This window comes from Misgurnus anguillicaudatus, chromosome 19 (genome assembly GCF_027580225.2).
Source record: "Misgurnus anguillicaudatus chromosome 19, ASM2758022v2, whole genome shotgun sequence".
Classification (NCBI taxonomy): Eukaryota; Metazoa; Chordata; class Actinopteri; order Cypriniformes; family Cobitidae; genus Misgurnus; species Misgurnus anguillicaudatus.
The window spans coordinates 34056227-34077564 of record NC_073355.2 but is presented as its reverse complement, the minus strand read 5'-3'; the positions used below and the strand labels follow the sequence as shown (position 1 = coordinate 34077564).

Genomic DNA, 21338 nt, shown 5'->3' with positions numbered 1-21338 from the left:
GAGATGTGATAAGGCCAAAGAAATTATTTGATTTGTTTAATAAGTTTGATTTTGTTTAATTTTGTTTAATGTCTGTATTGTGGTTTATTTCTCTTTTATAATATGACTGGTAATACGAATCTCTCAGTCTGTGTGAGGACTTACAGTCGTGTTTTGTTTATCCTATTTTTTTTTGTTAAGATAATTAAAATGCAAATAAAAACAAAAAAGATTCAGCCTTTTCCTAATGGGCGGGATTTCCACCCAGAGCGTCCAATAGACATAAGGGACACGGGATGCGTTTCGTGACTTTTCCCGGAAACAAGAAATCTTCATCCTGAAACGATTTCCACCAATCAATGAGAGCTCGCCCTCTTGACAACGCTCATGATTGGGCATGTTTTATTTTTGACACACATTACAGCCAATCAGACGAGTAAGCCGGAAACCTCTGGCCAATCAGAATTGAGGACGTAGTTCCAAAGCTTATAAATTACAAGGTGACAGTTTTACGCGGCGTACTCACTCCTTGCAGCTTGTTTCCGAATCCCCGGGCCCTTGTTTGCTGTGTCCGATAGGTGAGTCCGGTTTCCTCCGCATTACTTTTCCAGAGACACATGGTGGCAAATTGGATGATTTTAAAAACTAGAAACATTCACAGAACATTGGACAGGCTTAGATATTTGCGACTTTAGGGTGCAATAGAGTAGCGCATTGCTAAAGCTCCGCTAGCTTCTGCTCAAAGTCATTGCAAATGAATGAATGAATGACTCGGTTCAATGTCACGTTTCAAGACTATGAAGACGTAAACGAGCATGTAGTACACTACAAGAGGACTTATTTTACCGCTTACTATGTTATTTCATATTCACTGCTGTTTTATTTTACTGTTCTCCCAACCCGTCTCGGGTGACACTTGCAAAATGTCTGACTCGCGCTGGGCCCAAACCAGCCTAAACGCTCGCGTTCCTCTAAACCTAGAGAACATGTTTTAACACTAAAACAAATTATTGTAAGTTATGCATTTTCTGTGTTTGTTAAAAAAATATAACGCATTAATATTTTATCATTTATAATTCAAAGTACCAGTCAAAGAGCCACTGGTGACCTTCACTAGGCGCGAGCCTAAGTAAAAATAGTCCAACAAATCAGATATGAAACAAATTATTTTGCTGCTTAATTTTTTTACAGATTGCGTTGAGCCCCAAAATATATTTTTAAAAGCAATTTAAATTCTGCCTGTTCAAATGAGTACAAAGGTTGACCTGTAATATAATAGGATGTCTACCTTGACTTACTACTCTTACTCAATAGTGTTGCTTTGCTGCCTGAAATAATGTCTCAATATGGAAAACCATTGTATCCTGTTATAGATACTTAATATTGAAGTATCACACTCCATAATAAGTCTTATCATAATCTTTAGTTTATGCTACAATGGGGTGGTTTCCCAGACAGGGCTTATCCTAGTCCCAGACTAAAATGCATGTTTGAGCTGCCTTAATTTAAAAACATATCGCAAGTATGTCAACATGCCATTGTTTTGTCTCAAGATGCACACCAGTTATGTTTGTTTTGTTTTTTTAATAAAAACTAAAATGTCCTAATATAAATAGGGCCTAGTCTAAAACCTATCCGGGAATCTGCTCCTATGTTTTAGGCACTGATGTATTAAGCACTTCTTAGCATAATAGTTAAAGCGCTCTGCTTAAGGCAGCTTAGTATCTTTAGTTGGAGGTTTTTTTAGCAGTTTTCTCAATTAGCTCCTCAATTGGGTAGGATTTAATCTTTATTGGTTAATCAGGTCTTGAGAATTGCTTTCAGAAACACAGATTAAGGACTGATTGCTAACAACTTGACTATGGAAAACTGATCTAGAATAAACGAGATTCATTTAAAACCACCTGTGCAAGCACAATTAGCTAAATCAAGGTTTTAAAAAAGCGTAAATAACACAAACTATGAAATATTTCCAATGCTTTAGGCACACTCCTAGTGGTTTTTAAACCTTAGGTGTTTCTCAATGTCAAGGAAGGATCCTCGAAAGCCACAATTTCGAGGATGCTACGTCATCGACATCCGTCAAAGGACTGTTCCAATGTCGCGGATCCTTGAGTCCTTCATTCGAAAAAATTCCTATATACAGGAACGGATGCACATGTGTATCCTTCGCGCTCTCAAATTACCCATAATCCTATGCGTGCAGCACCGAAAGCAGACCTTTTCACTGACGTAATGACGTGCACTTGCTAGCCTGTTCCATTTATGTGTTCTCCGAATGCTACAGAGGAGCCTTGCCTAGCCTCTGAAGGAAGTGACCTGGAAAGACCAGTCCTGCCAAGGAAGTATCCTTGACATTGAGAAACACCTCTTGTCTGGGATGTCACTTCCTGTCACCATGCTGTCATCTTTCACAGCAAAGAATTTGCTATCAGGCTTGAATGTTATTCTGTATTAATGACTTTAGTGACCTTTGCTATACTCCTATCCAACATCTTTCTCCACAGGCTTCAAACATGTACGCGTGTGCTAAGTTTGTCACCTCACCTGCCGTGGTATGTATTATTCACACACAAATGTGACTGTTTTAGGAAAAGGGCCATAACCCCATTCTTTTTAAAGTGCTTTGTTGCTTTGACATTTTCTGCTTGTTTATTCATAACAAAAGATATACAGTTTTCGGATCCAAGCCTCCACTGAATTAAAGACTACAATCCAAGTAGTCATTTACGATCTGTTTATTATATAGCTAAAGGTGCACACTACATTCTTTAAGGCATCCCGGACACTAACATTTTAACGGTTTATCAAAGTTGAATCGCTGTTGTCATCTGGGCCTTGTGTATGGAGATGCTTAAAGGGGACATATCATGAAAATCTGACTTTTTCCAAGTTTAAGTGTTATAATTGGGTCCCCAGTTTTTCTATCAACCCAGAAAATGTGAAAAAGAACAACCCAGTAACTTAGTTTTTGTAAACTATTCTCTGCAAGCATGTGAATAAATAGGCCATTGAAATTTGGCTCACCTTGTGATGTCAGAAGGGGATAATTCAGCCCCTTAATCCAACCACGGCACTGCAATTTAGAGATTAGCTCATTTGCAAATGGCACATTTTTGCTCACACCTTTTAAAGGAGCATTTCACACGTAGAAACATTAATCTTTATTGAAAGTGCGTCATATTTGTAGTCGAAATGTAACATACATTTCGAATTTGGTGCCTATTTGACCGAGAAAAGGGGTGTTTGTAGTCTCACCCCCTCAACAAAGATATTGGACTTCCTGCTTTCATTGATGCAAAATTATGATTTTTACATCATTAAAAGAAGAAAGTGCAACACTGAAATCTGTATTTCTCCCGTCTCAGGGAAACTGAGGAAATGATGCACGACCGAAAACATGACTGGGGTTCTAACTATACAAAGCTTAATGCAAATGGGTGAAGTGTCCCTTTAAGTTTTTAACATGTTCAAAGTCATTTTTAAAATGTTATAATAAATTATCTATATGGTATTTTGAGCTAAAACTTCATATGTACTCTGGGGACACAAAATATTTATTTGACATCTTAAAGTCTTAAAATGTCCCCTTTAAGCATTAGCGTTTGGACCCGGAAGCTGTGTCATGTGACATCAGACTTAACAAGTGGATTCTGAAAAACTGCCTTTTAACTTTATTGTAACTGTTTTTTTTGTAAATTTACCAGATGTCTAATTTAGATATGCATTTAAATACTTTCACAAACCCATCACATAATACACCTCAAGAATGCACACTGGATGCTTATCTTCAAATCTGAAATTTTGGATCAATAGTTTTATTAATCGAATGTATTTAATTGAATTAATGTTCTCTTCCTCCAGCTCCGCGGAGGCTCCAGGGTTCTGGCCCGGCCCGTTTCAGTGTCTTTGTTCAATAGACCTGAAGCAAGAAGTGAGCAGGTAAAAACATGCCATATAAAGGGTCTGATGCTCATAAGTAACTTGTTTTTCAGTCTTTGAATATTTCAATGTTAAATATAGGCACCAATGCAGAACTGAGGAATTCAGCAGGTTGATTATTGTCTATTGGGATGTTTTTTAAAGTATCATAATTTTCTTCCTTTTAGTCAGCTCTGTTGCCAGTCAGTGAGGCATCCATTCTTAATGTAACCCGAGGGTTCCAGACCAGCGCTGTATCCAGAGACATTGACACAGCAGCCAAATTTATTGGTGCTGGTGCTGCCACGGTGGGTGTGGCCGGATCAGGAGCTGGAATCGGAACAGTGTTCGGCAGTCTCATCATTGGCTATGCCAGGTAATTCAATTTTAACGGTCAGGCAAAGTGACAAGTTGAAGTTTGTTTTAAATTAACACTTTTTTTATTATTGTTGAGCTCCCTGCGTCTTCATTTGTTGTCCTGAATCAATAAGAAGTTGATTTTTGCAAGATTTACATAATTGTTGACCTATCTAAGAGTTTTTAAATGATCTTTTTTGATATTACAGTAAGATGAGCAGTACAATACTTTGACTAAGTGCTATTTCTCTCTTTCCAGGAACCCCTCCCTAAAACAACAGCTCTTCTCTTATGCCATTTTGGGCTTTGCTTTGTCTGAGGCCATGGGTCTGTTCTGTCTGATGGTGGCGTTCCTCATCCTGTTCGCCATGTGATTTTTAGCTGTCTGTACTCGCACTTGCTGTCAACAAACTTCATTTGGAGATATGAACTGACATGCAGCCTAGACCGTGTCATCGTCATTCCAACCAAACTATAAAAAAGCTCAATTTTTATGTTCCCCAGTACCATTTTTCTTTTTCTGAAAGTTTTATGTAAGAACTCTCCACAGACCATATGAATAAATGGTTTAAATCAGTTTGATTTGTCTTGTGTTGCATGAACTGCATGATAGCAGAAAATAAGGGACTTTGAGGAGTTGAGTATTTGGACTAAACTCAATGGCATGCAAAAAGTAGCAAGTTGCTTGAGTTGGAAGTTAAAGCAATTATGGTCCGATTCATGATTTTACTTTGGGGCTTGTACCTTTTGCATATCGTTAACATATGGTTGACGTGGACAAGACCGACATTATCATAATTCCTCCCGCTTTGACTTGCAGCCTGTAAGTTAACTCCTGTCAGCATTGCATTGTGACCGAATCTTTCAAACATTGTAAGGAGCGTCACATTTCCGGCTGATGTCCAAGGTATTGAGGCCAACCGCAACGTACAGATTAGCTGGCCAGTCAGGGACACAGAGCTTTCCAGATCGATAAGTATTGTACAAAGTCAATGCCTTTGATTTCAATGCAGGATATCTGGAGCTACGAAAATGTACGTATGTGGAAAATGTGTTTTGAATTATAAACCACGCAAACACTGTGTATTATACCTAATACACAAAATAACTTTTTTTAGCAATAAAATTGGTGCATTTTAATGGTTTCTGGTCCAGCTCTAATAAACTTTGGAAACCATTGTGGACGTCATCTGCTTGTTTGGTAAAAGCGTTATCGGCCACTAGAGGTCACTATAATGCTTCTAACAACGCAGTGTTAACTTGTGAACTAAAGAAAATATGCTACAATAAACATTTAGCCCTTTTTAATGCTCATATAGGACGATTTTTTTTTGTTTTTATTATCGGTTTTCTTTATTCTTAGGGGTGCTATAACAAAAAACAATGTTGTATAAATAAAATTAAATAATGCAGTTCCCCACCCCAACATATTTATGGAAACCATAATGAAAACTTTAATAAAAATTAACAAATTAAGTTAAAGAATGTACTTATCACCTTACATAAACCAATACAATATCTGTCACTGGTATAATTCATGTCGGATTTCTATTTACAGTCATTTTTACATAAGATGCATTCCACCTCGTGAACCCTTTAACAAATAGATGTAAAGGTGGACCTTTTCTTTTCTTTTTACCACTAGTTGCATGCTAAAGCAATGACACATTTAGCTATACCCGCAACCAAATATGATTTTATATATAGCAATGTTATGAGCTTGGTTGAGACCATAAGATAAGGGAATTTATGATTTTTTTTTGCCATTTTCTTAACCAAGTAAATGTGTCATTACCATCACATCATCGAATATATGTAAAAAATAAAACTTTAATGATAAATCAGTGCCTTTAAAACATTTGGTGTTTTCACATGGAATCTAATTTATTTGAACTTAATGAGAATTTCTACTTGCAAGATGAATTATAGTCATTTACGTATCTAAATTTCTGATTTATTAATTTACCCTGGCTTGGAATATAAGCTTATTTTAAGTGAATGCCATATATATCAAAACTTTTTAATACAGTAATCATTTAGACTGTCAAATATTGTCAGAAATTTATAATTGTAGGATGTTTTTTATTTATACATAATTTATTGGCAAAAAAATGTATGTTGCTGGTAATGACTGTGCGGGTAAAGACATTTTTATCAAAAAACTAGCTAAGCTTTCTACATGTAAGGTACACCATTATAACTATACTAAAGTATAACTAAAGTGATACAAATATTTCAAAAATGTTTAAAAATACAGAAATACAACACACATGGTAATGACGCGTAATAAGTGTACATGCACCCAAAACAAAGAATAAAGAGTAGATTTACCTACTTTTCTGGACATCAAAGCATTAGTTTTGCAGCTTGAAATCCATGTGCTCCACTATGTCATTAGGTTACCATGGCTACCAAAGAAACTTTTGATGAAAAAACTGTAGGAAAGTCCCTTTATGTAGAGCGTGTTGGTAATGACAGCTAAACCATGGGACAGGTAGAAATTAAGCAAAATAAAGTACAAAATGCATATATATGCTTAATCTGTGCATGTAGTTTATTAGTTTAAGTAACATTTAATTTATATGCATTTTTTATTAATTTGTGATAAATAATGTTTGAGCTATGGCACCATGTGAAAACTCTGTTGAAGGACAACACAAAAACACAGATATTGTACCACAAAACACCAATAAAATTTGATAAAATTATTTGTAAGAGCAGCCATAAAAAGTCTAGGCTTGTTTTTGTTCATACTAATTAATGGTGCTAAAATGTATTAGATTTAATTAGTTTTTAATAGAATTACACCCTGTGGACATAAATAGGAACGAAGTTTGGGAAATACCCATATATGCTTTCTTGGCAAATAGTATTTTTTTTTTTTTTTTGAGTGGTGCTCCCATGTGCTTTAAAATAGCTGTTGGCCATTTGCCAGGGGTTTTCTACACATTACTATACAAAAATCTTAATAAATGTTTTTGCTTTTATTAAATGGCTATTCCACACACTTGGTATGGTTTAAAAAATCATAGCAACAGGTGTATGTTTCTAAAGTAATTTACAGATCAAATAATTTTTATATAACATTTAATATTATTGTGTGTATAGATTATAATGATGCTGGACATAAAAAGTATTTTAGGCTAATGGTTCGAACACAATTAAGGACCGTCCGTTTTATAAAGTACAATAATTATCAAAGGAATTGTTTACATAACTGAATAAAACACCCATAGTACGTGTATCATGGTAACATTGTGGCGAAATACTGCTGCACATAGAAGTCTCGCGAGTTGTAAGGGACTTTCCAGGCCGTCCCAACTCTCCAGCAGGCGAGCGCCGCTAGATGGCAGTGTTTCCTCCAAGAGAAGGAGGAAGTGCACAGAAATTAAATAGCGATAATAAACAGGCCAGGCCGAAAGAGGTGTAACTACGTTTTAAGTGTGCGTAGACTTTAAACAATTCTAGTCATTGCTGTGCACTTCAGATGCTTTCCTAAAATCTGTTGCTATTTAGGTTAATACAATAAAATAGGCACTGATTTCGACATCGGCTGTCTAATCGGGGTTGGAAGAAGAGGAAAAGGGGAAACTATGTAGGAGTTATTTCTCCCTTCCTGCCCACCTACACTTGCATCCAAAACAAGAAACTGCACAAGAGCCCGTCAAACACTTCGCATTCATCCGCGAATCGATGGCGGACAGCGTCGGAGATGAAGCCAACGGTTCCGTGGGAACGGGTCAGGGCCACGGCACCCAGTTGCTGTCCCCGAGTTTGGGTAATTCCATACCGGGGAATTCTTCAGCCTCACCGCATCCGGCAGAAGCCGCAGAGACCGGCCTGGCTGTGATCGGTCCCTGGGTCGCGCATACGGTCACTCCTGCCGCGGTGAGCGGGCTCGGTGTGCTGAGCCACGCCATCGACTCCACCGCGGCCGTCCCTCTATCACTGCCTCCCGGTATCGGCTTGGCAGTTCCGGGCGGTGCGCCGAATCTGGCCGGAGCGGGCCTCCTGTCCCAAATTCATGCGACCTCCTGGGACCCCACACTAAGCACGGACTGGGACAACGAGAAGGCGTCTCAGCAATGCATACTGAGGATTAAAAGGTAATGATAGTTCGATAACAACGAGGTATTTGTTTTAATTGCGTGTTGTTTGCATTTTTCATCATCCCATATGTGCAAACTTATGGTGGGAGAAATCCAAGTACTGATTGGTTTGATGTAAAAATGGACAAACATTTGCCAACCAAATGTGTAACTACGCAGATGAAAGGGTCATATGCATTAACGGTCACCCCTTCCAACTTTTGGGATAATGTTGCCAGTCTCATTGTTTGGCAGAGACTTTGGCCTGCCCATTGCACTTTCACATATATATGGGGCATTGGGGTCAAGAAATTGAAAGTCCTTTGTATAGTTTGAATTACTAGACTTCATTGCTCCTATGATTTTATTGACAGGTTATGTTTGGTTAGTTACCATACCATTGGTAACGTATACGTTTTATGACTAATATTTCTTGAAATGTGCTTATTACAATTTGCGTGACCTATGTGCTTTTTTAAAAAGACTCTGTAGTCTCATTTATTCTCTCTTTGTTTGCATACAGAGATATAATGTCCATCTATAAAGAACCTCCTCCGGGTATGTTTGTGGTTCCAGATCCTCATGATATGACCAAGGTATGTATCGGTGATATTTACCGAACATTGAAGGCAGTATATGGCATGTATGACTTATATCTATGGATTAGACCAACATACACGTTTAAATGATAGTTCATCTCAAATATTACACCACACATGTTTTCGAGATGCACTTAATCCACTAGTTGCTTTAGGCTCAGTTTCACAGACAAGGTTTAAGGCCTAATCCTGGACTAAAATGCATGTTTGAGCTATCTTATGCCATTGTTTTGTCTCAACATGCACACCAGTAATGTTTTTTCTAAGGCACCTTGATAAAAGCTACTTAAATGGTGCCAATTTACCTATAAGGTTCATAGTTCCTGGCTTAATCTTAAAGGAACACGCCCAGATTTTGGGAATTTAGCTTATTCAACGTATCCCCCATAGTTGATTAGGTCCATGCATACCTTTCTCATCTCCGTGCGTGCTGTGGCTCTGTCTGACGGGGCCCCCGCTAGCTTAGCTTAGCACAAAGTCTGGAAGTGAGTGGCTCCGGCTGGCAAGCTGCTCCCAATAAGTGACAAAATAATGCAAACATTTTCCTATTTATGTGTTGTGATTTGTATAGTCACACTGTGTACAAATAACAAGGTGATATGAGACACAGCGATCTTTTAACAATATACATACTGGGAACTATATTCTCAGAAGACGAAGCACTGCTACATGGGCGGAGTTTACGTGAATGTCCGAGCTGCACACGTGACAGATTAACTTTGCAATATGATGACATCTGGGAGGGCTGTGTGTCATCACGCAACAAACGACTCTGAAAAAAACATAGACTTAACATTACAATGGGTTCCAGTGTTAAGAGAGCACTTTACTTCCTGCTTTTTTTAAAACAATCGCATCATAATGACAAAAGCGCACCCGGGCTCGGATCGATAAAAGTACAGTGTGAGTGCGTGCTTCTGGGGGAGTAGAAAAGGGGGACAATCGCGCTGGGGCATGGTTTGGTTTGGATCATGTGAGTGTGCTGTAAGTGCGTGCGTGTGTGAGATTCCTTTTAAAGGGACCGTTCACCCAAAAATGAAAATACTGTCATTGTTCACTCACCATGAGTTTTTCATTCTGTTGAACACAAAAGATATTTTGATAAATGATGGTAAAAGCACAGTTGATGGTACCCATTAACTTCTATATTAGGAAAAACAAATACTATGGCAGTCAACTGTGCGCTTACCATCATTTATCAAAATATCTTCTTTTATTTGCGTTTTCATTTGTAATATAAACGTTACAAATAAAATGCAAATAAAATTGGCTCCGGTGAATTATCCTTGTCAGTATTTACCGCAAGAACAAACAGTCTGTGAGGTTTTCATAGTTGTGTGACATCATGCCATAAATCAGCACTCAGGCATTTTGTACATTACACAGATTGTGGTAGATCTTTGTTTGATTTTGGAACACATTGCTAGTTTGTTAAAAACAAAATTGATTTATTCTTACCTTCAAAATTCTGTGTTGAATTTAAAGTGTACATAACACATGCTGTTTCTGCGTATCTGATGTTAATCTGGAGTACCTATAGTATAGAGTAGTATTACATTCTTCATATCTGCAAAGTGTCTTTTTAGTTTTATCAGATGTATAAAAGACAACTTAGCTTTACTGATTCTTTCTTATAACTTACGAAAATTTTTCAGTTTGTCTCTTATTTACAGTGATAACATTTGTGTTATATCGCCCTTATATTGGCCATATGGCTTTCTTGATATCGGTACCCAGTGGCGGCCAGTGGCGACTTTTATCACAACATGTATGTAGCCCGTCATGTGTGTGGTTCCTTTTTTCAAAATATGTGTTCTGCGCGTCGAGTGAGGGTTTATGATAAAAGAGACGCTCGCGTTTGCCAGATACATGCATAATCTCATGCGTAATCAGAGTTTACTGTTAAGGGAGTGTCTTGCATGTATTTTGTGAACGTGGGCGTCTCTTTTATCATGAACGATTTTGACGCGTGTGCAGCAGGCACTTGTTTTGACAAGATACGTGATGCACATGGTTCACATGATGCAACAAACACACATTTTGAAAATGCAAGCAACACACATGACACTCCGTCCGAACACTTATTTTGAATTAGCACCTCTCGGATGAGCAGTCACGAGCCCCACTGTCGATACCGGCATCAGCCATAAAAAAAACCCATATCGGTCGACCTCTACTTTTGTCTGTCCCATTGACTTCAGTTAGTTTCACAATCTGTTTTCCAGAAAAGAATGAAAAACGTCACCAAAAAGTTGCATCAGTCGTTCAATAATAATTAGAGATGCTCCGATCGATCGGCCGATAATGCTTGCTATGCTTCTCAATGAATAACGGTAAAATGCCGCTACATCCAAAAGCCAGGGGGCGCTCTCGTGCAGAAACTCAAAATGCGCTGTAGACGAAGAACAATACACACGCAGCTATGATGACATGCAGCTCCAGGAAATGTGTTAAGGATATATTTATATTGCTGTTCTTCAAACCTTTTCAGGTATTTTCATGATAATAAGGAATATGTTTAATTATTATGTTTGACGAGTGTTGCTTTTTCAAATGCATGTTATAAACCACTCAAACTAACAGTGATTTTAGATCGATAAGGACTTACTGATCAAAAGCCGTAGTACATGGAATAGCTGTGAATAAGATCGGGTGTCCGATTCAGAATAGTGATCGGCCACGTATTTTTAGTGGAGATCGGCATTGATCGGAGCATCCCTAATAATAATATTATGAAGCGACGAGAACACTTTTGTGCGCAAAGAAAACAAAACAAACGGTTTTATTGAACAATTTGTTCTCCTCCTTGGTTGTTCAAAGCGCGTTCGCGACTAGACTACGGCGCATGCTGCCGACGTCGTTACCAATGTTTTTGTTTTTTTCCACTTTTGTTTTTTAAAGCATTATGCCATTGCCAACATTGTAAACCATACTTAAACAGCCTGTATAAATGCACAAATTTCTTGCCAGCATATTCTGTGTCTGTACGCTGGCAACTACGTCAGCACGTGACGTCAGCAACATGCCCCGTAGTCTGCTCATAAACGTGCTCTGAAGGACCAAGGAGGAGAACAAATTGTTGAATAAAATCATTTGTTTTGTTTTCTTTGTGCACAAAAGTGTTCTCGTCGCTTCATAATATTATTATTGAACTACTGGAAATGGACCTTTTTGGCAATGCCTTGCATTCTTTCCTGGAAAGCATATTGTTAAACTAACTAAAGTCAATGGGACAGACAAAAGCCTCCCGGTTTATATCAAAAATATCTAAAAATGTGTTCTGAAGACAATCTGAGCACTTGGTGGTTTAGAACGACATTGGGGTAAGTGATTTATGATAAATTTATCATTTTGGGGTGAACTATCCCTAGTATGCCAGGTGCCTTAATCTAGAGCCAACTACAAGAGTGGTTTAAACTACGGTTGAATAATATCTGGACAAACCTAACCATTTGTATCGATCAACTTACAAAATGATGATATTTTGCTCAGCCATAGGTTGAAACAACCGAGCATTTTGAGTTAAAAACCCACCAAAGATTAATTTAAATCCAGCGATTGGGTTTGTCATTCATTGCCCAATCAAGGGTCCAAACAGCCCAGCATTTTTTTAAGTGTATGTAAATGATTCAGCAAAAAATTAATAATTTTACACACAGTATCTTAATTTTTATTGCTACTGAAGTGTTTCTGCATTGAGATTTAAGCCCCGCCTCCTTTTCCTCCAAGATTCACGCCCTCATCACCGGTCCCTTTGACACACCATATGAGGGGGGTTTCTTCCTCTTCCTGTTCCGTTGTCCCCCTGACTATCCCATCCACCCTCCACGGGTCAAACTAATCACTACCGGTCACAACACTGTTCGCTTTAACCCCAACTTCTACCGAAATGGCAAAGTGTGCCTCAGCATCCTCGGGTAAGAGCTTTTTAAATTGCGGTAAGGTATCGCTAATGTGATTTATATTCTTTCAGGTGTTTTATTTAGGCCACCATAACATTATGTTTAGTTACCTGGTTACCTTCTATGAACAGTCAACACAGCATGTGTGTTTTGGAAACTGGCTCTACAACATGACAGCTTTTTAATTCTGTCCATTCAGACATAATCTCTCCATGATCTCAGATTTCAATTCACTTTTTATTTTTCCCTTCAGCACTTGGACTGGCCCAGCGTGGAGTCCCGCCCAAAGCATCTCCTCGGTTCTCATATCTATACAGTCACTAATGACGGAGAACCCTTACCACAATGAGCCTGGCTTTGAGCAGGTACTACAACTTCCAGAATGCATTTTGGTCATTTTCTGCTAATCTTATGGATGGTAAAAGGGTTAAATGCTCAGTTTGTGATTTTTTTTCATTCTCTTCTCTGTATTCTGTTTTTATATTTGTCACACTCAATGCTTAGTTTACTCTTCACTGTCCTCTGTTTGCTAGGAAAGGCATCCAGGTGACAGCAAAAACTACAACGAGTGTATCCGGCATGAGACCATGCGAGTTGCTGTGTGCGATATGCTGGAGGGTAAAGTGCCGTGTCCGGAGGCCTTGTGGTGAGCGATTCTACATTCCTCAAAACAAGAGGAAGCCTGTTACCCTATAGTCTGTTCTGAACTAATTCTATGTATCATCGTTGCAAATTTTTTCTGTATTTTTTAATCATCAACAAATTCAATATTATAAAACGGCTCGTTCTGGTTCTTCATTCTGATTGGTTGAAACGCGTTCTAAGCCATGATAAAATACCCCGGTAACCCCACGGTTCAGACCGCTTTACATAAGTATCACTGCGCCAATGTTGCTACATACTGAATTATGAAAATAAACACCACAGTCTTTAATCATTTTTTAATTTTTCTCCATTTGCACAATTATGGCGATATCAGATAAATGTCAATAAATATTGTTGAGTCATTTCGTCAATAAAGAGAAAACATTCTCTGAGTTGTTTTTGTCTTTAAATTGATTTTCCGCTATTATCCACTAGATGGCAATCTTACCCAACTTAAACACTGACGCATTCACTCGGATTTAGCATGACGTGTAAGTTTTGATGGCTCTGAATCTGATCTCTTACAAAAGTTCTTCACAAAAAATTGAATTATCTCTGCTTTTAGCTTAAAATTTGAGAGGTGATAACTGATAAGAGAACAAATGAAGGTAGCATGAAACGTTTTTTTTTTTTTGTTGTTGTTTGAAAGCGGATGGTCTGGGGCCTATACCATGAAGGTAGCTGAACAAACTCGGGGTTACAGGATTGGTTTTGAGTTGACAAAACCAAACCGATGCAATCAGGCTTTATTGGTCCCATGAAGCGGCTTATCAACTTTCTCTGAACTCAGGCTTTGATCTTTTGGCTATGATTACTCCACCCGCACGTGAACATAAAAGAGTGACGTCGGCACCAAACAACCAATCGGAATAGAAAAGGGAGAGAGCACGTACAAGCAGTGTATTTTTTTAGCGGAGGAGCATGAGCTATTTTATTCAAAAGTATGAAGATTATAAAAATGTATTTCGAGAGCGAAATAATACTGCCTCTGCTCTTTTTAATATATATAACATGTACATTAACATGTACTTCATTGTATAATATATTTAGGTACACAAAGTGAAATATGTTTTTTTAAGTTAATGTACACTGTTAAATTTGTTAATAATCTTACAGGGAATTTTATAAAAGCCCTCTTTTAAAGACATGGTCGGAAAATGTCCGGGGAACACTATGAAGCTGTTAATGTAGGCTTTCTTACAGTGCGAGGACCACCTTGCGCATGGTTCGACAAACCGTGTTTTCACCACCGCATACGTGTACGACTTGCAAAAATGCTCAACGCAATACACATAATTTACGGTCCAGTAAGGGCACGAATTCAATCTGATACATTTCTTATGTGAGGCTAGAAGTTTGCAAAGATAAGAGATTCCTTCCATGGAAAATCTAGATATTTCATAAATAACTGGGCAAGGGAAAACTAAAAACTCTCTCTACGAAGTGCTCTTCTAACAATTTGTGCGGAGACCCCTGAGACGACTTTTGCTTTGTATGTTTAAGATTAAGACCGTCACCCTCCTTTTATTTCTTAGGTTTTTTTTCTTTAAATGCGGTATCAACATGGAAAATAGTGATTGTTAAATATGCCTTAAAGGAATAGTCTACTCATTTTCAATATTTAACTGTTATTACCTTAACTAAGAATTGTTGATACATCCCTCTATCATCTGTGTGTGTGCACGTAAGCGCTGGAGCGCGCTGCGACACTTCGATAGCATTTAGCTTAGCCCCATTCATTCAATGGTACCAATCAGAGATAAAGTTAGAAGTGACCAAACACATCAACGTTTTTCCTATTTAAGACGAGTAGTTATACGATCAAGTTTGGTGGTACAAAATAAAAGTACCACCTTCGACTCGCCTGAAAAGTCTGCTCCCCTTCTCCCTCTCATAATGGGAGAGGGAGGGTGTTACTGCGCCGAGTCGAAGTACTCCCAAAAGTGCTATTACGCCATAAAATATAGTTACTCTTTTAAATCCGCTTAGAAAAGCGCTACGTTTTATTTTGTACCACCAAACTTGCTCGTATAACTACTCGTCTTAAATAGGAAAAACGTTGATGTGTTTGGTCACTTCTAACTTTATCTCTGATTGGTACCATTGAATGAATGGGGCTAAGCTAAATGCTAAATGCTTCGCGTCATGCCTAACAACGCCCCTTAGCTGTTATAAAATGCACTGGTAACCCACTGCTTCTTGGGGCTTATTGCTTTATTATTTGCCAGTGCTTTTCAAGCCAGAACATTTCTTGTTTCGTTTTCTAGGAATGTGATGGAGAAATCTTTCCTGGAGTACTATGATTTCTATGAGGGGGTTTGCAAGGAACGTCTTCATCTTCAAGGGCAGAACATGCAGGTAATGGTTGTTGTTAAGTGCGTAAGATTCCTCTTTAAGGGACAGTTCACCCAAAAATGAAAATCTGTCATTGTTTACACACTCTGGTTTTCTTCATTCTGTTGAACACTAAATATATTTTGATAAATGATGGTAAGCACACAGTTGATGGTACCCATTAATTTACATAGTAGGAAAAACAAATACTATGGCAGTCAGTGGGTACCGTCAACTGTGCGCTTACCATCATTTGACATTTATCAAAATATCTTCTTTAATTTGCGTTTTCATTTGTAATATAAGCATTACAAATAAATTGCAAATAAAATTGGTTCTGGTGAATTATCCTTGTCAGTATATACTGCAAGAATAAACAGTCTGTGAGGTTTTCATAGTTGTGTGACATCATGCCATAAATCAGCACTCAGGCATTTTGTACATTACACAGATTGTGGTGGATCTTTGTTTGATTTTGGAACACATTGCATAGTTTGGTTAAAAACAAAATTGATTTATACTTATCTTTGTGTTATATTTAAAACGTCCATAACACGCGCTGTTTCTGTGTATTTGATGTTATTCTGGAGTACCTATAGAGTAGTATTACATCCTTCATATCTCCGAAGAGTCTTTAGTTTTATCACATTTATAAAAGACAGATTAGCTTGACTGATTCTTTCCGATAACGTACGAAAAAATTTGGAAGGAGGCGTCACAAGCTACGGGAGGAGCAAGTCACGAGTCAACACTTTATACAACACTGACTGGATAACTTATGATTCAGTACATGTTCTTGTTGTTTATATAATATGCACTTACGCGCCTATTTCCAGCATAACACAGAAGTCTTACCGCATACAACTCATGAGCAAGCTGGGAATTTTCAAAGAAAACAAACACACACGCAAAACTCAGCTGCTACCCCGGATAAACGAACTATATCCATTGTTTCCATAATGCTGGCTTTCTTCTCCTTACATCCAAAAACACACTTCTTCTTTCGTGCCATTGTTGAGTTTGATATAAAACAAAGCTGTCACGTGAAGTATTGCCTGTAACTTAGCGTCCTCGGTTCTCGCTCTCCCGCTGATTGACGTGTGGGCGTGGTTTCCGGGGGAAGTGCCCATAAAAAGAAGTGATACGTATAGCTTAGCCCTGAAACGCCAGCTGGACCCGTATTCGAAAAAAAACATTTCCGAAACTTGTTCGAACCCTTGCGAAGTGCATTCGGCAAAGAAATACTCTGTAACACGTTCAACTGCTTTTTTTGACACTTTGCCTATGTTTAGAATGAGGGAAATAACTCTTAAACAGTGTTAATAAGTCAGAATGCATGAAATAGCGTTGAACCCCCACTTTAAGGCCCTTTTAAAACTGACATTGCGGGAAATGCGTCCGGTTTGTCCGGGATCGTTTGATTTTGTTTCATTCACACAGCCAACGATTTTTTGGAATCCTGCAAAGACACGTCCTGCACTTAGTAGGTTTTCCCCGATGCATCTGAAGTTGGCTAATTATCGGTGATTTCTCTTTTGATTTCTTTTGTTTATGGTAATATTATCATATATTATTTTTTTTTGTTTATATATATGTTATATATATTTTTATATAATATATTTTTTTATATATATAATATATATTTTATATATATGTTATATATATTTATATATATATGTTATATATATTTTTTATATATGTTATATATATATTTTTATATATATTATATATATTTTATATATATATATATATATATATATGTTATATATATATATATATGTTATATATATATATATATGTTATATATATATTTATTTATTTATTTTTTATATATATATGTTATATATATATATATATATATATATATATATGTTATATATATATATATATATATATATATGTTATATATATATATACACACATATAGGACACGCTGTTCTATTGTGCTGGTGAATGATCTCAGCTTCAGCGTGGATAGTCACAAGCTACCTAATCTCTGCTTTAGTCCAGTTTACTGATATTTTTTCGCTGTGAAGGTTAATCTGCACTTTTGTCAAAGAGCTGAACGATCAGTTCTTGTTGGCATGACGCACGCATCCTCACTACGGCACGCCCCTTATGGCATTGTTTTAGTCTTTTGTTCACACAGAAAGTTAATGTTACTTCAATGTTACTAGGTCCCCTTTACGAGAGCGATCCCAGAACATTTACATGCATGTTTGTGTTTACACAGAAGGCTTTTTGCCAATTTTATGGAAATTTTCGAGGATCAAACTGCTGTGTGGATGGGATTCACATTTACGCAGCTTTGATAATTGTTTACTATATTCCTTTCAGGATCCGTTTGGGGAGAAGAGAGGTCGCTTTGACTATCAGGGTCTGTTAACCCGTCTCAGAGCAATCCAGAGGCGGTTGCGGGAAAAGTGCCCACCGGAAGATAATGACTCTGATTCGGACACCAGCTCTTCCGGTACCGATCCGGACAGTCAGGGCAGCTCACAGCCTTAGAGCGTTCTCTAGGGCCGCAAAGAGAGAAGGTTAGATCGATTCCCTTTACACCTGCAGCTCCGGACAATTCAAGTGAGCACTGACGCAAGGAGGGCTGAATAAATGGAGGATCTGCTCGTGGAGATCAGGGGTCCTGACAGTTTCTGTCTCTTTTGATTTGGTTAATATTATTCCTCTTGCTCTTTGAGTGCTGGCCAATGACTGCCTTTTGTTTCACTGTTTTTCTTTCATGCAGAAGAGTTTCAGGCAGGAATGAGGGTCTTGCAAATAATATCTATGTGTGCATGTGTGTGTTCGTAAAAGAGAGAAATGTACATGTCATCAGGTCAACAAATCATCTGCCACTCCAGTTCATGTTTTTCTGCCATCAGCTTCATTCAGTTTAGAGAAATATAATCAACTTATAGTCATGCTAGTTAAATAAATAAGGATAATAAAATCTGATTTAAAACACAAGGGTCTGCTTGCAATGCAAATACACACATCTCATATATAGTTTGCATATATTATTTTACACTGTGTCCTTGATGGTGATAGCTATTAAAACTCTTCTCTTGCTGACTAAATGATTCATTAAAAGTGATTACAATTATAAGTTGTAACTGTTACAAAGATAATTAAACATTCGTTAAAACAGATTCAACTTTAAAAAAAAATGTACATATAATTGTTTATAGAGAAGTTTTATTTTAATGTTCAATGTTATTAAGATGCTGTTGAACAGGAACTGGCATTAGCAGTCTGATCTTGTTGGATTCCCCAAGGACTAAATGTTTCCTTTCCAGTGTCGTTTACTCATTGGAAGTACAGTTTGTTTAGTGTATTATATCTGTCTCTAATTGTGAAGCTGTCAGGTGTGAACAAAGAGATCTGTTCTGTCATTGTTTCGCAAAAAAATCCTGGGGAACCGAAATTTCAATGAGATGGAGACTTGTTTTTACAGTCCTGCTTTGATAGCAGTTCCACGTCAGCTTAAGCTTAATATTGCTACAAATGTAGTTTTCTTTACCGGGCAACTGTGGCCACTGGTGTCCTCTTATGCAACTAGATAACTAACACAAAGTGGAGTATCCTTTTGCTCGGCTATTACGTGGCACCTTTATGTCTAGCTCTTCATGTAAAGCTCCTATTAGTTTTCATATTACAAAGTGCACCGTGCAAAGTGTTTTTTGCACCGATTCTATTGCAATCCATCCCTTTAATTAACAGGTTGATATAGTTTTCCACAGCAAGTTAATCACACAGCCTTATGTTTTCTGTATACGTGTACATTTATCTTGGTTTTATCCCAGGACAAGCAGGTGTTTGTTGCGACTGTTGCAAAGCTTAGACCTGGGAATTAATTGATGGTTGAGACCGAAATGAAAAACTATACAAAACAATGCCATTAACAAAGTTTAACATAAATTAAATGGACCAAGTACAGTTCTGAGGTTTTGCATGTGCTATTTTATGCAGTTTTTCTCTTAAACGAGAAAGAATATACTCGGACATCAATAGCATTGTTTCTTTGTTGTTCCTTTTTAATGAACAATTCAAGTGTATGTTTCCCTTATTGAAGGTCCTTAAACTAAAAAAAAACTGAATTGGACTTTGTGATGTACTAATGCTTTATCCTTGTTAGCGAAATCAGATTAAATTGGGAAAATTAATAAATGTATAAGTCAGTTGCAACTGTAAGAAGAAAATATACTGTATAAAAAAATTCTGATTACTTTTTGCTCTTTACTTTAATGTTTCCCTGTTTTTCTGTGAACATGATGAAGTGTGTATATTTTTCACACAAATAATTAGGACTTTAGGAAAAAAGCTCATGCCAATTTTCATATTTCATAAAACACAATCAAATTAAACAAAACACATTCTGTATTCAAAAGGAGAAAGGAAATTTGACTAATTCAAATCCACATAATTGTCCAGTGTGAGCAAAAATAATACAGGCGCAAGTTTAAAAATCGTCTTTGATTTGAACAAATTACATTTAACAAATTCACCTCTCATATCTTTCTGATGTTAAATGTTTATGGGGCGGTTTTCCAGACAGGGCATAAACTTAGTCCCAAACTAACATGAATGTCTGAGCTACCTTAATTAAAAAAAAATTTGCACTGATATATCTTAATGTATATCAATGGCATTGTTTTATCTTAAGATTTACACCAGTATTGTTTTTATTTTTTTTAAGATATGTTTGGAGAAACTACTAAAATATCCTAACTAAGGCTTAGTACTGGATTAATCTAAACCCTGTCCTGGAAACCGCCCTTATAAGTGTTTAAAAATATTGGAATATTAGAGATGTTACCAGATTGAACTGAAAGTTCAATTTTAAACAAAAATAAAATGGTTTATGTTTATACATCTTATACATACATCGGTATGGCTTGAGGTGAGTAAATCATGGGGTAATTTTCATTATTCACTGGAGTATCCCTTTAAATTTGATGGTTCTTGTACTTTGTAATTATTTGCTGGAGTATCCCTTTAAATTTGATAGTTCTTGTACTTTATAATAAATAAAATGTAATAATTAAAAGTAAATTTATAATTTTCTACAGTTTTTGTTTTAGTTGTGCACACTTTTATGCATATTATACATTTTCTGGTCAAGCATTTTTAAAGTTGTTTTAAACATTCTCTTCTATTGATGTGACCGAGACTATAACCAATTCCTGAATTTTGCTCTAAGTTATTTACAGAGTTTATAAAATTGTAAAAAAAAGAGTACATTTTTTTTTACAAACATGTACTGGTACGCATTTTGAGACAACACAATGCCATTGATATTTAAGATTTGAGTTAGGACAACTCAAACAAGCATCTTAGTCTTGGACTAGACCTAAGCCCTGTCCGGGAAACCGCCCCAATACAAATCCTGTCTTTATATGTTGCCTGTGTGCCTTGTGTTAAGGCCGTGCGTATGTTTTGTCGAACAGTCACTAGGGGGCAGTAATGTGTAGATTATATTACCACTGATCACCCCTTTGACTAGTCATTACCTCTTA

General features: G+C 37.1%; 2 protein-coding genes across 3 annotated transcripts; both read left to right on the top strand.

Moving 5' to 3' along the window:
* The first annotated feature begins 442 nt into the window (after nt 1-442).
* Nucleotides 443-4834, top strand: atp5mc1 (ATP synthase membrane subunit c locus 1). 2 transcript variants are annotated; one of them, XM_073857526.1, is made up of 5 exons: nt 443-557; nt 2487-2534; nt 3844-3922; nt 4093-4276; nt 4517-4834. In XM_073857526.1, the coding sequence occupies exons 2-5, from the start codon at nt 2496-2498 to the stop codon at nt 4629-4631; spliced, it is 417 nt and encodes a 138-aa protein (XP_073713627.1). In that variant the 5' UTR covers nt 443-557; nt 2487-2495; the 3' UTR covers nt 4632-4834. The 2 variants fall into 2 exon arrangements, with proteins under 2 accessions (XP_073713627.1, XP_055050528.1); XM_055194553.2 differs by having other exon boundaries at nt 444-557; nt 3844-3921; nt 4089-4276.
* Nucleotides 4835-7603: 2769 nt separating this feature from the next.
* ube2z (ubiquitin-conjugating enzyme E2Z) lies at nt 7604-20047 on the top strand. Its single transcript, XM_055194546.2, has 7 exons — nt 7604-8363; nt 8869-8941; nt 12674-12861; nt 13100-13211; nt 13380-13492; nt 15759-15849; nt 18163-20047. Exons 1-7 carry the CDS (start codon nt 7951-7953, stop codon nt 18331-18333), a joined length of 1161 nt encoding a protein of 386 aa, XP_055050521.1. The 5' UTR covers nt 7604-7950; the 3' UTR covers nt 18334-20047.
* The last annotated feature ends 1291 nt before the right edge of the window (nt 20048-21338 follow it).

What these genes read in the sequence shown, in the direction of transcription:
- atp5mc1 (XM_055194553.2), top strand. Translation starts at nt 2,496, where the DNA reads ATGTACGCGTGTGCTAAGTTTGTCACCTCACCTGCCGTG. An exon ending in TTGTCACCTCACCTGCCGTG is followed by an intron (nt 2,535 to 3,843) that starts GTATGTATTATT and finishes CTCTTCCTCCAG; the next exon opens with CTCCGCGGAGGCTCCAGGGT. An exon ending in CTCATCATTGGCTATGCCAG is followed by an intron (nt 4,277 to 4,516) that starts GTAATTCAATTT and finishes CTCTCTTTCCAG; the next exon opens with GAACCCCTCCCTAAAACAAC.
- ube2z (XM_055194546.2), top strand. Translation starts at nt 7,951, where the DNA reads ATGGCGGACAGCGTCGGAGATGAAGCCAACGGTTCCGTGGGAACGGGT. An exon ending in ATGAGCCTGGCTTTGAGCAG is followed by an intron (nt 13,212 to 13,379) that starts GTACTACAACTT and finishes TCTGTTTGCTAG; the next exon opens with GAAAGGCATCCAGGTGACAG. An exon ending in TTCAAGGGCAGAACATGCAG is followed by an intron (nt 15,850 to 18,162) that starts GTAATGGTTGTT and finishes TATTCCTTTCAG; the next exon opens with GATCCGTTTGGGGAGAAGAG.